The sequence below is a fragment of the Ipomoea triloba genome, chromosome 3 (genome assembly GCF_003576645.1).
Source record: "Ipomoea triloba cultivar NCNSP0323 chromosome 3, ASM357664v1".
Classification (NCBI taxonomy): domain Eukaryota; kingdom Viridiplantae; phylum Streptophyta; class Magnoliopsida; order Solanales; family Convolvulaceae; genus Ipomoea; species Ipomoea triloba.
Genome location: NC_044918.1, coordinates 28,017,617 through 28,035,599, shown reverse-complemented (window position 1 = coordinate 28,035,599; position 17,983 = coordinate 28,017,617). Strand labels below are relative to the sequence as shown.

The 17,983-nt window shown below is 35.0% G+C and overlaps 2 protein-coding genes and 1 long non-coding RNA gene across 5 annotated transcripts in view; 1 reads left to right on the top strand and 2 right to left on the bottom strand.

Annotated features, from left to right (window-relative positions):
* The window catches only part of LOC116012717 (alternative NAD(P)H-ubiquinone oxidoreductase C1, chloroplastic/mitochondrial), a 6,939-nt gene extending 3,036 nt beyond the window's left edge, over window positions 1–3,903 (bottom strand). The window contains exons 1-7 of the mRNA XM_031252361.1: window positions 3,677–3,903; window positions 3,373–3,608; window positions 2,913–3,008; window positions 2,647–2,713; window positions 2,368–2,551; window positions 908–1,001; window positions 585–797 (exon numbers count right to left, since the gene is read on the bottom strand). Coding sequence (XP_031108221.1) covers window positions 585–797; window positions 908–1,001; window positions 2,368–2,551; window positions 2,647–2,713; window positions 2,913–3,008; window positions 3,373–3,608; window positions 3,677–3,755 — 969 coding nt within the window. The 5' untranslated portion in view covers window positions 3,756–3,903. The remainder of the gene's footprint in view (window positions 1–584; window positions 798–907; window positions 1,002–2,367; window positions 2,552–2,646; window positions 2,714–2,912; window positions 3,009–3,372; window positions 3,609–3,676) is intronic.
* Window positions 3,904–4,499: 596 nt separating this feature from the next.
* Window positions 4,500–6,642, bottom strand: LOC116012726. 3 transcript variants are annotated; one of them, XR_004097174.1, is made up of 3 exons: window positions 5,950–6,642; window positions 5,521–5,695; window positions 4,500–4,854 (listed from the first exon to the last, which is right to left on the bottom strand). XR_004097174.1 is itself a non-coding variant. In XM_031252377.1 (3 exons), exons 1-3 carry the CDS (start codon window positions 6,301–6,303, stop codon window positions 4,843–4,845), a joined length of 471 nt encoding a protein of 156 aa, XP_031108237.1. In that variant the 5' UTR covers window positions 6,304–6,642; the 3' UTR covers window positions 4,500–4,842. The 3 variants fall into 3 exon arrangements, 2 of the variants coding, with proteins under 2 accessions (XP_031108237.1, XP_031108238.1); XM_031252377.1 differs by having other exon boundaries at window positions 5,521–5,625; XM_031252378.1 differs by having other exon boundaries at window positions 4,500–5,639.
* A 10,830-nt stretch (window positions 6,643–17,472) lies between these two features.
* LOC116012738 lies at window positions 17,473–17,983 on the top strand. The gene is made up of 2 exons (XR_004097190.1): window positions 17,473–17,519; window positions 17,627–17,983. It is a non-coding gene; the product is annotated as an uncharacterized LOC116012738 (long non-coding RNA).

Here is a 17,983-nt window from a genome sequence, read left to right as displayed (position 1 = left end):
AAAAAAAAAAAAAAAAAAAAAAAAAAAAAAAAAAAAAAAAAAAAAGTAACATCAGAAATGTAGTATCGTGTAGCATGAAAATGCTTTATCTGGAAAACCCTTATACTGAAGATTGTTTAGATAAGATAGATATAGAGTTAGAAAGGTTTGTGCAGGTTTGCTTCTCACAACTACAGAACTTCATTTAAATAAGCACAAAAAAGACAGTACTCAAGTAATGAAGACAACTGCCTGAACCTAGTTGCACAATATAGGATATAATGTTGCAAAAGCATAATGTATTGTTTAACATATGGAACATGTTTAAAATGTGAGTTGGACGGTTATCAGTTTAGAGTGTTCACATCTAACTAGATAGGTTAGACTAAGGGTTGGTTTCATCTCTATAATTACATATACATGTACTCTAATGTTAAAAACAATAACATAACATTACGACATTACTGTTTTCCCCTTTTCAGACTCGTTTCCACATATTGGATTCCACCTCTCTGGTGGGTGGTGGGTATTCATCACCCCCCAGATCTTCAAACCATCAGTACTAACACGTATGAATACTGCAATTCACAGATAAGGTTCCTTACCCTTAATGCAGTTTCCCTATTTCCCTCTGGAGCACTCGGCAATATTGTCTTTTCCACATTAATGGCTTGTACAATTCCCCTATCTCTCAATCTTTCTGATATAGTAGCAGCCAATTCAACTCCGCCATAACCACATCCTACCACTGTCACACTTATTGGAGAATCCTTGCCAAAGTTCTTACGTTCAAGATCTCTAAGCTTTTCATCAGCGCTCTGCAAATGAATAATACCAATTTAAGCGAGAGTTAATACAATTTGCATGAAGGCTGAAGATTTCAATTTATTAGCATATACAAAACTCTAACTATTATCCTCATACTGACAAGAGCATCCTCTAGGGTATAAAATGGTAATGCATATTCAGCAGCTCCAGGTACAACATCAAGTCTGGCTTCAGCTCCTAGTGCAAGAACCAACCTGGCTGCCCAAATGTAAAAGATGTAGAAATCAGTGAAAACATTTGAGCAAAATAAACAAGGAGTTCAGAAGAAATACAATTCAATGAAAGGATAGACCTCTAAAGAAAGACTTGAATTGATAGGGTTATAGGAGGTGAACATTTAGGGTAAAGGCCAAAGGGATACTGTACAATGATTGGCTGATTGCCATCTATTACACAAGGGAAACATAACACGAGGACATGGAGCTTTTTGATCTCCACATGCTGAATATTGCTTCATGCAATGAAGCCCAAAAAGATTTTTGTTTAAAGACGTTACCCTGTGGGCTCTGGTGGGATATATTTGGTTTTGGAAAAATCCAGCATTGCATTAAAGACATTTGTCCACCAGCTATTGATCTTCATTAACAGGCTAATTATTTGATTTCTGTTCTTCCTTTGTTTTAGGTAGATGGAAGGGGTTTGAAGAAGTTGGAAGCACAAGGTACCAATCATTTTCATATTCACAGCATTGAACTGCTTATTTGAGACTTAGCGGCCACACACTTGCTCTATTTAGAGAAAGATTGAGGATTTTCAAGGGGGAAAAATGCCCAATGATAATTAAAATGAATAGAGTAGCATAGATCTGGGAGTAAAGATGCAAATCATGCAAGGAGAATTAAAAGGCCAAGAAGTCTCCTCTGTGCTTTATTATTATATACTCAAATCCCTCAGAGAACAAAAGGTAAATAAAGAAAATACAAATATTCAACTAAACTCCTAATGAGTAATGATTGTCCAGAAAATGAAATCCTATCCTGATATGTCTTCTGCACAGACCTAACAAGCAAGAAATCTATTTTATATTACATTTTTTTCAAAGGGTTGTGTGTGTGTTTCTGTTTTTGCTAATGAATTAATGATTAACCAGTGAACTTATGCAATACTTTTGCACAGACAATTATGAAAAATGTCAATGAAAACAGCATTTGGACAACAGCCACCTTAGGAGAGATTTTGCTCAAATGTTTAAAACAGTTCATCAATACGTTCAGAACTGATGCTATGTTTGGTCCATTGATTATAAATGAAACTCCACTTCTGGTCCTCATGGACAATGGTGGTTCCTCAACTATTTTTAACAGGACAAGAATGGTCCTTCCATTTGCCAGTTTAAGGACTATATTTTGTCCTGCTATCCATATTTGGAGGACCACTCCCCTCCACAGGCAAAAAAAAGTGGAGTTCCACTCATAGCTGAGGAACTGAAAATGGAATTAACTCAATAAGTTCAATACTAATATTGTTAGGAAATTGGGGTTGATCACCATCCCTAGTGTTGTTTCATGCATCTTAAAATGCTCAACCAAGCTGGCCTTGGCAAGGATCTCAAAATCATACCAGTCATATTCAATAGCTAGGCCACTTTCAAGATGAACAGTTCCTCCAGGGCCAGATGGTGCAGGCACATTTGTCAGCAAATGGTCTCGGGGATATAGGCACTTGACCCTGTCTTTGAAGAACTGCACACTGGTGTTTGCAAGCAATTGAGAGAATAATGGTGCAATTTCCCACATGTCTACTTCTGCATTTAGAAAATAGCAATAATCATGAACAGAATAGATACTAGCAATAGAACTCTGAAAAAAAATCGCTTCATTGGTGAAACCTATTACATACCCCCAGAAAGAAGTTCATATAACATGGGCTTAAAAACAAAGCGTTCAGATTGATCAACAAGGATGACCTGCAGACATCAGAATTACCAACTCACTTATCCCAGTACACAAATAAGCAAGAATGCAATCATGCTTCCAAATTACTAATACTCCCAATTGACAGAAGGAATGAATCATACATTCAATGACCAGTATATGTATTAATTTGTTGAATAAATGGTGGAATAGTTATGATAATCTGAACATGTACTTAAAATTGAAACTTACCTGGGGCTTTTTGTCATCACTCCAAACAAGTGATTCCAATCTTAGTGCTGTGTAAAGTCCTCCAAATCCACCACCAAGTATGCATACCCTTGGCCTCTGCACACATCAAAATTAAATAGTTAAATTTACTGGACATTTTGGGATCACTTTAAACACATATTTGTAAGTAACAGAAACAACAGCAGCCCACGATAGTGTCAATTTGCAAGCATGGTAATAAAAAAACAAATACTCAGCCAAATAGAAATATATTTACCAACTGCAATCACAAAGACTTTAAGTTTGCTAGAATTCATTTGCTAATTGTGATGGCTTCCCAACAAATAAGCATATATATTGAACTCGACCTCAAACCCCAACTCTTTGGGTTAAAACTTATGCAATATATATCAGTAGAAGCAATAACAGTAGCTAATATTGTCGAAAAGAAGAAATTGAAAGAGTGCGTATTCTGAATGACCTTGTTATCAGGCCATTTAAAGGTAACAGGTTTAGAACCGTCAATTCCATTTGCTTCCGCAGTGCTCCCATTTCCCCCACCCGCATTGGCATTGACCCGGAATGACTCGCCCCGCACTGCGATGCTACCAGAAGAAGCAGAACTAATGCTTTCACTCCGAATATTCTTACTCTTGCGACTGCTCCTCAATTGCATCAGAATCGAAGATTGCGTCTTTGGAAATGTTCCTGAAATTGCTATAAACCCATGTTTCAGTATCAATCATGCAATACTACAAAGCAATGAATGTAGCAAGATAGCTTACGAGTGTTGAAATTGAACAGTCGTGTTGCTGTGGCTGAAGCATAAGAGGAAGATCTCGCGACAGCAGCGTGGGATGCCATTACTGATTGACTGCTTCTCCAGTGATTAGGCGATGGCTGTAACTGGTAAGAGTAAGAGAAAGGCCACAATTCAGAGATGGAAGGAACTCAAAGGCCTAAAATTCGATGAGTTTGGGTGGCTCTTTGGGCTCCACGATGCTCCGCTACTCATGGATGAAGACATTATTGAGAACATACTTATGTGGCGTTTGGATGAAAATACGGATTAAAATTATAATTGTTGTGAATAATAATAAGGGAAAATTCGTTCATAAATTTTACGATGAGTTATAGAATCTCTTATTATAATAAAGAGATCTCTTATATTATACTCCCTCTGTCCCATTTTATCTGTCATACTTACTATTCACTGGTCAATCCAACTCTTTCTTCTTTGTTTATTTTCTTTATCATTTTTTACTTATTTTTAAATTTGATTTTTTGTGTTTAATAGTACTTTTAGTGTAGTTTCTAAATATATAAATTTTGTATATTAATACTAAACTTAATATTATGAAAAATTGAATTAAAAATAACTTCAGTCAAGCCTGTTAACCGAACCAGACACATAAAACGGGACGGAGGGAGTAATAAAAAGAGTGGCCTCTAAAAAGGCTTCATTCTCCCGCCCAAAGCTCCAATTTATTTTTTAGGAAAATTTTACCCTTTAAATTTACTTCTGATTAATATTTAATGTTGTATTACAGCTGTTTCCCATTTTTCAATGCTAATTATTACTGTTTAACTGATCAAGATATGCATTGATTGACAGGTAATAAATATTATTTACCAATGCAATGTTTAATTTTCCAAGTTATGCCCAGCACAAGCAAGCTAATGATTACATATTTTTGAAATTGAATTTTCATGAGAAAGTGACTATAAATACTAGATGTTTCATAGTGAAACCCCACATTTACACTGAAGCAGAAGTGAAAGATCAAGAAACAAGAGGTGAGCTCTATCTCACGAAACTTCATCCTATTTAATATTTACAGTGATGCTAATTTGTTTTTACAGGAAAAAAGGATAACTGTGAGTGGCAAAGCTTGCACAGAAAAAATGTTAGAACCCCTTTGTTAAGGGAATCAGCAGCATACCAAGGTTCTCATATTGACACCTGAAACCAAGATCAGAGTATTATCATAATAGCAAAAAAACACAAACAAGTAAGTTTCTAGGTACATTTTTAGAAGATATTGACTAATGATAAAACATGTAAATCTAATTTCAGTTTTGGCATGTGACAAGTTCTCTTCACTAATAAGGTACCAGAGTAGTATTTACCAATGTAATATTTAGTTTCAGAAGTCGTGTGAGCAAAAACAAGCATGTTAAAAGGTAATAATTATATACTTTTGAAACTGAATTTTGGTGAAACACCACATTTACATTGAAGCACAAGAGAATAAACAAAAGGTGATTTATGAATACTTTCATTTTTTATCATTTCAAAGCTATATTACATTTAGAATTATGTTAATTGTGAGCATTTTATTGTGCACAAACCCATTTTGAATATTTACGCAGTGAGATTTGGATATATATTTGTGTTTCTCATTTGTTTTGGGGAAGGGGGAGAGAGAACACTAAAAGTACAAATGTATGTTTGTGTATGTATCCAATCACAGCCAATACATTTATACACACCAAGCAGGAGGAAGAAATACACTGTTACACAATTAGAAAGTGTAAGAAATCCACTGTCACAAAATTATTATTTTCATCTAGATGAAAGTATACTGGAAAGATAAAGTCAAAATAAAATGCTATAAAATTAATTCACCTTAGAGATAGGGAGGTGTAAAGGGCAACCAAGAAGTGCATCAATGCCTAAGAGTGATCCTTGATCTGTCCATAGGTTAAGCATGCTATGTCCAAAGACCACATACTGTAGAAAGCAAACTAATTTTTGCAGGTAGAATTTCAAATGGAGCAGACCTGAGTAGTCAAAATGCAAACTACAAAATTTCCTATTATAATCTTAACATTACAAAATTTTACAACAATCAGAATGCTCCTTCATAGTTACAAAGATAACAATACACAAGATGCAACATCTACATTAGAAAAATTCGTGTAAGTTGAAACAAAACTTTCAAATAAAATGCAGAGCATTAGAATTATGAAAAACATAAATTCACCATCATGTCTATCACAGTAAACAATACGGAGTAATTTTTTTGAACAAATCAAGGATGTTAAAGCTCCTTACTTGCAGTGGCGAAAGGGCAGATAAGAAGCCATCGAACGCAGAAGTGGATGGCCAAACATCTGCGACTGCAGCGGAGTCCTTATGCCCCTTGGGAAGGGGCCTCTTATAACTCTGAATGTACAGAAACACCACCAAATCGAAAACATTCACGCCGACGGAATCAACCTCGGCGGGATTGGCGGTGGCGAGGGGATCCGATTCGGAGTGCAGGACGGTAGCAACGGTTTTGAGCACAAGGCGCGTGTGGCCAGGCGAGATCTGAAGCGTCTCGGAAATGGATTGCGAGTTGACACGGTGAGCAGAGTCGGCACAGAGCGACAAGAGTTTGTCCTTGATCGGGGCTAGGGTTTGCATGCCGTCGGTGAAGATGAGCTTCGGAATTGGGAGAAGGCCGTGCTCGAACTGCTCCTTACCTTATTCTTCTTCATTCTCCTGGAATCCCAGTCTGCCGAGGACCTAATCGGTAATCACGGCGGCACCGACACCTAAATGAGGCAGTGAAGCCCAGTCCTCTGCACGTTGTAAAGTTCTTCTTTTTCGGGGTAAGGGTGATAGGCAGGCCATGAGTGTGGTTGGTGGTATATAAGGATGCCAGAAGAAGAGCAGAAATGGTGGATTTGGAGCGGCTGCAAGAGAAAGGATGGCGAGCGAAAGGTAGAGAAAGAGGACCGGAGGAAGGCTGCGGAAGAACGAACATGTATTTAGGGTTTAACATGGGTGGGTTGTAATTTTTATACTACGGGTTGTTGGGTTTGGATTAGTTGGGTCGGATCAGATTTGGGTTAAATTTGTATTGGGTTAGATTTGAAATATTAGAATAGTTCACGTTATTATAATGAGTTAGATTAAATATCAGACTTGGTTACTTCTTTCTCAACATGCATAAGTTGGGTCTTAAGTCTTAACATATACTCCGTAATGTTTTGTAATTTTTATAAAAAAGGATAAAGATTATTATTATAAATATCAAATTTAAATTTGTAATTTGTGTGTTTAATCGTATTAAATATGGTTAAATTTCAATTATTTTTTGAAATAATTATATGTGTGTGTGTGTTATTTATTGTGCGGGTAGAATAATTTCACCAGATCAAGTTAAATTTCAATTATATAATTATATTGTAATTTGCTATGCAATTTAATAATTTTTAAATATTAAATGTGGTGTTATATTTTTCTAAATTTGTATGTTATAGCTATCAATAAAATTCAAGCACAAACTTTAAAGTATGTTGATTTGTTATTGAATAATCATTTTTTAAATCATGAACAACTTTATGTGGTTTTTTAGAGTTAGTAGTCCAAAATAACATAAAAATTTTATTTTCAGTGATTCAACTTATCATTGTAGTAACTCTATGAATGCTATGGACAAAAAGTCTTTCATAATTTATAATTTAAAATTCAAATTAGATTATTAGTAGTTCGTTTATTACGCATGTTGTTTTAATTTTCAATAAATATAAATTGTAAATGATTTGTTTAGATTTAGGATTTTTTTTGTCTTATGGCATATAATGTAATACATGTATTTAAATTTTATGAAATTTTATTTTTTATATATGTAAAAAAATATTATATGTTATGTGTAATATTTTATATAATTTCATACTCATTGTTTATGTTTTAATTTCTTTAAACTATTGATGTGTAACTCGCAGATGACATACTAAATTTTATTGAATACTACTAAGTCATAATTATAAATTGTATAATTCTATTTATAATAGTATTTTCATTCTTATTAAAACTTTGAATTTTCCCGAGTTCTGAAACCTTCTCTTGATTTATAAGTAAAAGAAGCCTTGTGCCTCGCTTTCGCGAGTTCTTATAAAGTATTATATATCTATAATAAAAATATATAATATTTTACATTATCTCATTTGCAATAATTATTTACGTATTAAATATTAATCCTAACACATAATTATTCTTTTTACTTTTTTTAGTTTTATGTTTGTAATAATATCGAAATGTTTTAAATTAATTAATAAATACAAAACAATATGCTTATTTTAAAAGATATAATTTCTTTCAGTGTTACTATATTATAGTTAAAAATAATACATGCAATTTCATTATGCATTTACTTTTGTTTGATTCTATTAGGAAATTAAAACATAAACAATGAGTATGTAATAGTGAGTACACTTAGCAAGCATGCTAACTTCATTGTGTCAAAATATTGACTCCGTAATTTCAGCTGAAATTCCAAATAGAGTAGCAAATGAAGAGTATTATAATATTGTTGGTGAGTTTATGATTCACGGTCTGTGTGGTCATCTTAAAAAAACCCTCCATGCATGGTCAAAGGACGTTGCTCTAAATACTGACCCAACAAATTTGTTAGTGTGTCAGATTTTGATCAAGATGGGTGCCCGCTTTACAGTCGACGAGATAATGGTCAAATTGTTGATAATAATGGTATTTTGTTAGATAACAGATTTTAGTACCACATAACAGATATTTGCTTATGAAGTATCGAGCACACATCAATGTTGAATGGTGCAACCAGTCCTGTTCCATTAAGTACTTATTTAAGTATGTGAATAAGGGTAACAATCGTGTGACAACAGAATTCTACAAGAGTACCGCAGATATTAATGGTGAGCCGGTTATAGATGAGATCACAATGTTTTATGATTGCCGCTACATATCTGCATGTGAAACTAGCTGGCGGTTGTTTAGTTATGACATTCAGTTTGGGGAAAGTATGTTCCTTAGTTGGTTTGAAGCTAATAAGCAATACTCAGAAGCACGAAAATTAACTTATTCGGAAATGCCAAATAAGTTAATTATTTGGGATGAAGCTCCTATGATGGTTTTGAAGCGTTGGATTGAACTATGAGAGATCTAATGAGGTTTGTAAATGTGTTGACTGAAAATATGACATTTTGGGATAAGACAGTTGTTCTTGGGGGTGATTTCCGTCAAATTTTACCAGTGATTCCAAATGGGTCAAGACAAGATATTGTTGGGGCAAGCATCAACTCTTCTTATTCGTGGAACAGCTGTAAGGTTTTAAGACTAACTAAGAACTTAAGACTACAGTCAATAGGAGATGTTGATTGTCGTGCACGGATTGAGAAATTTGCAAATTGGATATATAGTTGGTAAGGTAATGGTGAATTTGGTGTGGAAACTGATGGCCATACAAACATAGACATTCCAAATGACAATTTGTTACAAATCCCAAGTGATCCTATTGAAGCAATAGTTCATAGCACATTTCCCATGTTTCTTACAAATTCGTGCGATATGTAGTACTTGAATGGTTATGCTATATTAGCACCAACTATCGATGTAGTCAATGAAATCAATCAATATATGATTAATTTGATTCCAATTGATGGGAGAACATATTTTAGTTGTGACTCTATTTGTCAGTCTGATACATGTACAGATTCATTTGCTGAGTTAAATGCCCCGGAATTCTTAAATGGATTGCGATCTCATGTATTCCTAACCATTCACTTGCTCTTAAAGTTGGTTATCCAGTGATGCTATTGCGAAATATAGATCACTCAATTGGATTGTGTAATGGTACTAGATTGGTTATTACTAGATTGACAGAGCATGTTATTGAAGCAGAGATATTGTGAATGACACCATCAGATCCGCGGTTGACATTTAAGTTTGAAAGGAGACAATTCCCGCTAATGTTGTCTTATGCAATGACAATAAATAAAAGTCACGGACGAAGTTTGTCTAATGTTGGACTATTCTTAAAGAAACCTGTTTTTGTAAATGGACAACTCTATGTGGCTCTATCGAGAGTTAACAATCCTAATGGTCTTAAAGTTGTTATTGTTGATGATAAGGGAGATTATTCTTCTTCAACGTCAAATGTTGTATACAAGGAGGTTTTAAGAATTTGTAACTGTTATATAAAATGGACATTATGTTTCTATGTGTAGCCAATAAGTTATTTATATATTTTGTAATGAATATGATAATCCACCTTTAGTATTGTTCCTTATTTTAATTAATTATTACCTAATGCTATTAATAAACTAACTATCAAAATAAATTATAAATTTACTACAAGGTTGCTTACATTTTAAATTAAATTTAATTATATTAATACTTTGTAATAATATAGCATTCAATTTATAATTTATATTCCCAAATTTCAGACCGTGCATCGCACGGGTGGCATACTAGTTTGTTTCTAATTATTGGTCATGCTCACTTTTTGTTCATAAGTTATTGATGACGTTGCACTTTTGATCCATTTACCAACAAAACATTAAGGATTAGAAGTAAGCATGAAAAGTGGAATGCCCATGATAGCTTAAGGCGAAAAGTGAACACAACTCATACTTCGGACGAATTCTACAATTACTCTATAACTAAGGGACAAAAAGTACAAATTTTCCTAATAATAATAATAATAATAATAATAATAATAATAATAACAATATGAAGGAGCACTGGAAAGATGCTTAGAGCATCCTTATCAATGGGGTTATTTTGCGATTTTTGAGGGATTTTTGTAAGTGTGATTAGGAAAGAGAAAATTGGATGAGATGAAAAAAAAAACAAATATGATATTTTTTTGGCTAAAGTGTCATCCCACACCATGAACTCAAACAGATTCTTCATGCCGCACCCTGACCTTACATAACTGCTGTTTCGATTCACAAACCATAAAAATTTGTTCGTCTAGACTTTTTACAGGTTGACTTCAAGTGATAGGTAATAACTTGATGACGTGGTGGTGATTTCTTATTGACGTGTTTTTGTTTGCAAATGTGGTAGCCATTTCATCACTTTAATTCAAATTCCCTCAAAATCTACCTTTATTCCCACGACTGCAAGTCTGAAACCCAAAACTAAATCCAATTCGCTCAAAATGCTCAAAATCATACATTCAGGGCGGCAACTAAAGTTCACTACCGAAAGTCATCGCCGCCGAATCTTCACTACCAGAAATCGCTCAAAATGCTCAAAATGTTCACATGCAACTGAAGTTCGCTACCAGAATCATAATAAAACATTAAGAATTGCAACTGAAGTTTAAATTGAAAGAAAAGTGAAGTTTATAAATTGAAAGAAAAGTGATGGGTCACAATACACCAATCAAATACAGAGATACAGAGATTCAACAGCAAAGCAAATTAAGAAAAGGAACTAGAGTTCGCTGCCCAGAAAATTTGCTACGGAGTTCGCTACCAGAAATCGTCGCCGCCGACCAAAATCTTTGTCGCTGGACACCGAACTGCCTAGAGCAGAACCGATTGTACTGGAAAATTGCCCAAGCCGTAGACTCTGCCACCGCCAGGGCGGAACAATGCCGCCGAACAAATTAAGCGTTCACTTGCCCCTTGGAAATTCGCGGTGAATAGGCAGAAATTTCATAAATTTTGGAAATGATTCCTGAGGTGCATGCTGTTGATCTGAGAGGGAAAACGAAGGAGAATACACAAAATATTGCAGAGAAATCGATGATTGCTGAGATGGAATCTGGAAATTTCCTAGAAAATGCGAAACTTGTTTCAGATGTCGAAGGGTGAGGAATTAGGGCTAAGTTCAAGAAGATGTCGAAGGGTGAGGAATTGGAGGCCGACGGTGGAGGAGAGACCGGTGGAGGTTGGGGATAGTGTAGAGCATTTGGTCGACAGCGAGGTGGGAGAAGGTGTCCAGAGCAAGTTCGCAAAGTCAACAAAGGTGAGATGGAGTAGTAGAACAACTGGGGAATGAATTTTTAATTAATTAAAAAACAACCCAATATTTTTCAAAAACTTCAATTTAGGAGGAATTGATTAAAAAAAAAGAAAAAAGAAAAAAAGAACTCCACATCATATAATACCGGCGCCACATCAGCAGGGAAACAGGGAAACCTGTAAAAAAGTCTAGACGAACAAATTTTTATGGTTTGTGAATCGAAACAGCAGTTATGAAAGGTTAGGGTGCGGCATGAAGAATCGGTTTGAGTCCATGGTGCGGGATGGCACTTTAGCCTTTTTTAAAAAAAAAAAAAATGTGTCAGACGCACCTGCATGGGCGGTTGCTGTGCGCGAAACGCACACAACAACAGATGATGGTCAAAGAAAAATGTCAGATTACACTGTTGCATGATCCTTGGTTTGCAGGAGCTCCCTTCCCCATCTCTCCTCTCCTCTCTCATTCCAACATGGCATAAAATCTGACATTATCCCCGAAAAACCATTGATAAGGGCGCTCTTAGAGAGGAAGAGTGGAGCAGATTAATATTGATGTTGTTTGAGATCAATTTCACAATGAGGGATGTTGGACATTTACATCATGTTTGGTTCACGGAATGAATTTTAAGGAAATAGGAATAGTATTCCATAAGGAATGGAATAGGTTAGGAATAGAATAAGAAATATATTCTATTGTTTGGTTCGCTAAAGAAATAGACTTTAAGAATGTAACTTCACTGTTTGGTTGGTTCAAGGAATAGAAATGGAATGTGTTTAAGAGGCATAAATACCCCTATATAAAAAAAATCTATTATTATTATCTATACTATATATAAAAGCATTATCCTCCTTCCAAACATTCCCGCCCAAAGTTAGTGGCATTTTGGTAAAATTAGTTATTTTATTTATTTATTAATTTATTTATTAATTATTAATTTTTTTAATTAATTTATTAATTATCCACCCGTGCGTGCCTATTATGGTTAAATGNCCATTTCATCACTTTAATTCAAATTCCCTCAAAATCTACCTTTATTCCCACGACTGCAAGTCTGAAACCCAAAACTAAATCCAATTCGCTCAAAATGCTCAAAATCATACATTCAGGGCGGCAACTAAAGTTCACTACCGAAAGTCATCGCCGCCGAATCTTCACTACCAGAAATCGCTCAAAATGCTCAAAATGTTCACATGCAACTGAAGTTCGCTACCAGAATCATAATAAAACATTAAGAATTGCAACTGAAGTTTAAATTGAAAGAAAAGTGAAGTTTATAAATTGAAAGAAAAGTGATGGGTCACAATACACCAATCAAATACAGAGATACAGAGATTCAACAGCAAAGCAAATTAAGAAAAGGAACTAGAGTTCGCTGCCCAGAAAATTTGCTACGGAGTTCGCTACCAGAAATCGTCGCCGCCGACCAAAATCTTTGTCGCTGGACACCGAACTGCCTAGAGCAGAACCGATTGTACTGGAAAATTGCCCAAGCCGTAGACTCTGCCACCGCCAGGGCGGAACAATGCCGCCGAACAAATTAAGCGTTCACTTGCCCCTTGGAAATTCGCGGTGAATAGGCAGAAATTTCATAAATTTTGGAAATGATTCCTGAGGTGCATGCTGTTGATCTGAGAGGGAAAACGAAGGAGAATACACAAAATATTGCAGAGAAATCGATGATTGCTGAGATGGAATCTGGAAATTTCCTAGAAAATGCGAAACTTGTTTCAGATGTCGAAGGGTGAGGAATTAGGGCTAAGTTCAAGAAGATGTCGAAGGGTGAGGAATTGGAGGCCGACGGTGGAGGAGAGACCGGTGGAGGTTGGGGATAGTGTAGAGCATTTGGTCGACAGCGAGGTGGGAGAAGGTGTCCAGAGCAAGTTCGCAAAGTCAACAAAGGTGAGATGGAGTAGTAGAACAACTGGGGAATGAATTTTTAATTAATTAAAAAACAACCCAATATTTTTCAAAAACTTCAATTTAGGAGGAATTGATTAAAAAAAAAGAAAAAAGAAAAAAAGAACTCCACATCATATAATACCGGCGCCACATCAGCAGGGAAACAGGGAAACCTGTAAAAAAGTCTAGACGAACAAATTTTTATGGTTTGTGAATCGAAACAGCAGTTATGAAAGGTTAGGGTGCGGCATGAAGAATCGGTTTGAGTCCATGGTGCGGGATGGCACTTTAGCCTTTTTTAAAAAAAAAAAAAATGTGTCAGACGCACCTGCATGGGCGGTTGCTGTGCGCGAAACGCACACAACAACAGATGATGGTCAAAGAAAAATGTCAGATTACACTGTTGCATGATCCTTGGTTTGCAGGAGCTCCCTTCCCCATCTCTCCTCTCCTCTCTCATTCCAACATGGCATAAAATCTGACATTATCCCCGAAAAACCATTGATAAGGGCGCTCTTAGAGAGGAAGAGTGGAGCAGATTAATATTGATGTTGTTTGAGATCAATTTCACAATGAGGGATGTTGGACATTTACATCATGTTTGGTTCACGGAATGAATTTTAAGGAAATAGGAATAGTATTCCATAAGGAATGGAATAGGTTAGGAATAGAATAAGAAATATATTCTATTGTTTGGTTCGCTAAAGAAATAGACTTTAAGAATGTAACTTCACTGTTTGGTTGGTTCAAGGAATAGAAATGGAATGTGTTTAAGAGGCATAAATACCCCTATATAAAAAAAATCTATTATTATTATCTATACTATATATAAAAGCATTATCCTCCTTCCAAACATTCCCGCCCAAAGTTAGTGGCATTTTGGTAAAATTAGTTATTTTATTTATTTATTAATTTATTTATTAATTATTAATTTTTTTAATTAATTTATTAATTATCCACCCGTGCGTGCCTATTATGGTTAAATGTTGGTGATTGAATAATTGGATTTATTAATTATCCATATATATATATATATATTTATTTATTTATTTATTCACCTATAGTACTATTATGGTTAGATGTTAAATTAAAATGTTAAATAGGTAATATAATATGGTAATATTAATTGGTGATTGAATAATTGATGATATAATTGGTGTGATATAATTGGTGTAATAGTATAAATAGAGCATTCTGCTTGACAACAGCAGAACAAACTTAGGGAAGACTGATTCGGCGTTTCATGAGCTTTCAAATTCAAAGAAATATTTGGGAAAGCATCCAAGAAGAGGAAGAAGACATTTGCTTGAAGATTAAGGTCTGTTAAGGCACCCATTTACAGGCTTTAGAAATTTGCTGCAGATTTGGTAAAGCTTTTACTTTCTCTTGAAAAATAATAGCATTCTGAAAAAGAATATATATATACACACACATAGTGTGTAATACCCCGTATTTTCCTAACATTATTATTTTATCCTAAGGTATTGACATACATGAGTTATGATCTCCCGATACTTCAAAAGAATTTTTATAAGTAAGTATAGTTGTTATTAAGCTGCGATCGTACGTCCTGGTCACGAACCGTAAAATTTTTAGGAACTAGTATTTGGACTTGTTTGTCCTAGGAAATGGATTTCTAGACACCATACTATTATTCTTGAATTTCCTATTTAATTAGATTAGCCCATAGCAGCGAAAATTTATTTTGATCGTACATCGCTAAATTTCGCGGTGTACCGAACCTAGCCCAATTTTGAGGGTTAGTCTGGAATAAATTTTTAGTTTCGGAAATTATACTATCTGGATTATTTTCCACCGAAACTTTATCTGTTTGGACCCCAACTGATAAGTTGGAAGATATTTTATTATTTTATTATTTTTTTTCCAATCTTATCACATAAGATTGTGATGTAGTATAAAAGCCAATTTTTTTCCTTTTTCCCTTGCTTTTGCAGAAATGAAGAGGAGAGGAGAGAGAGAGAGATCATCTTCACCATTCTTCTTCCTCCATTGCTTCCATGGCCAAAATCCTTCTCAACTCTCAATTTTATTCGGTAAGTTTTCGATTTTATTCGGTAGAAAGCCTTGTAATCCTTCCTAGGTTATGAATCTATGCTTAGTTTCTTGATATTTGATGTTTTGGTGTTGATTTGGACCTAGGGTTTTAAGGTGAAAGTTGGGGAAAGATCCAAGAATTTCTTCCTAAGGTGTTAATAAACCTTTGAGGTAAGGAATTCCCTTAAGTTGGTTTAGTCACTTGAAATTAGATAATTGATTATTTGGTTGAAACATAGTGTTTTGGAGCTTTGGGAATATTTTTATATACATGTTCATAGCTTGGATATGCTTGTATATGTTGTATTTATGTCCATATAGGCTTATACTTGTGAAAAATAGTGAAAGGAAATCAGGGTAGATTCTGGCAGTAACTTCCGAGATTTATTGGGAAAAATTGGTAAGGTATTTTGATCCTATTTTTTTTTAGACATGTAGTTCTATAAGTGTAGAACCCGCATATAAAATTTCATAATGATCGGAGTAGTATAAGTATGGTTTTCGAATTTTTCTCCAAAACTGGTCCAGAGAGAGAAAAATTCCGGACAGCACACTGCCAAGGGCAAAGATGGAATTTTCTGTGTTTATTCGCGGACCAAAATGACCAAAACTTTTTACGGACATCAAGTACTATGAGTTGGGGTTCTACCATAAAAATTTCAAGTGAAAAAGAGTTCGGGAACTATTTTTACCGGCTCAATCCTTCGGACTGCGCCAAGCTGAATTTTCTGAATTATGCTTAGTATGATTATGGATGTGCTAATGATAATTGTGAGGTAGTTAGTGAGTTAATGGTGATAAAGTTAGGTAAAGATATTATTATGATGTGTATTGAGGAAATTGTCATATGGAAATGTTGAGATAAAGGTTGTATATGGTGAATCTTGAGAAAGTAGTTGTTGGATGTTTTTGGGTTATGGTTAGGCAATGACCTTACCTATTAGAATTTATATATATTTGGATGTACGATATCCTCAAGTTATGATCTAATGGTGTTGATCATAGTGGAAGTTGTTGAGGACGATAGTTAAGGATGTTGGTTGATTTTAAGTATGAGATGGACATATGAAGCGTATCCAAAAATGCTTATGAAAACTTACATTGAAAAACGTATGCTATTTTGATATAAAGGTTGTCAAAACCTTATTGTTTGAGAAAATGATGTTTGAAAATCCTTCAGGGGCTAAAGAGGTAGCCGATTTCAAATATTGGACTCATTGGTGAAATATGTCCAAAAGAAATGATTTGAGTAAGAAAAATTGAAGGAAGAATCATGTTTTCAAAACCGTAGTTTCTAAAGTAAGTTGAGGAGGACCTTGATTGACCCACGGGTGGCTTTAAGTGCCCTTGCCCAGTGGTCGTTATATTATATTGTTAGAGCGAAGTCTATTCGCCGTTATGTCGTCATGTTGGGATAAGGAGAGGTGCCCACGGGAAGGCTTGAGTGCCACGGCCCGGGGTTGGGATAAGGGAGGAATCTACGGGAGGGCTGGAGTGCCATGGCCCGAGGTTGTAGGCCTCACTCTTACTATATGAAACTAAGGAAGTTTTAAAAATGAGTAAAGAGTTACTCTGTAACGTCTTTGAGAAAGAAATGATTTTGTCTTACGAGACGAGTGGATTTTGATTCACTGAACGATATACTATTTTCCAAATGATTATGTTTTCAAACCTTTGTCTACTTTTGAGTGACATCGGATTTCCTTACTTAGCCGTCGCGCTAACTGCACTTCAATGTGTTTCTTATCAGTTGCAGATTAGTGTGGGCCCCTGTAGCCGATGAGCTCGGAATAGAAGGGAAGTACAGGTTGAGGTCTACTCTTTGATGTAGACAGGGATTGTTATTAATGTTGTAAGTTTAGCCTGTGCACTTAGAGTGGAGTTTGTCAAAGAGATGATAGAATTCACTCTAGGTGTGGCGGTAGCACCCGGTTTTCTGTTGATATGATGTAAGCTTCCGCAGCGTTTTATTACGGATTTTGTAATAAATGTAAGAGTTGAAAATTGGGGTGTTACATAGTGCAATATGGTAGTATGGTTTTATTTGTTTTTGTAGGTGTGTTTGATGGAAAGGAAATAAATCAGTATCCAGCAATAGAAGATTCTATCTCCATCAGGAAGCATATAACATAGTTCATTTGTAATGGAGCAAAGGTATTTGATTAAATTCTTAGTAGTTACAATGTGTTGTTAACTACTTCCTCATTTTATAATTAAATTCCAGCCAAGTTCACAATGTTTGGTATTTTTAACTATTTAAGAATCAGTATATTTTTTGCAGTTGTATCTTCATTGTAAAGCTTACTGATCTTTTTAAATGGCAGCAATGATATGTAATAAGAAACATGGAATTAGTTAGTTTGTGTTGTTAAAGTATGTAATGTAATGTACTCCTACTTTGAATTTCAAAACA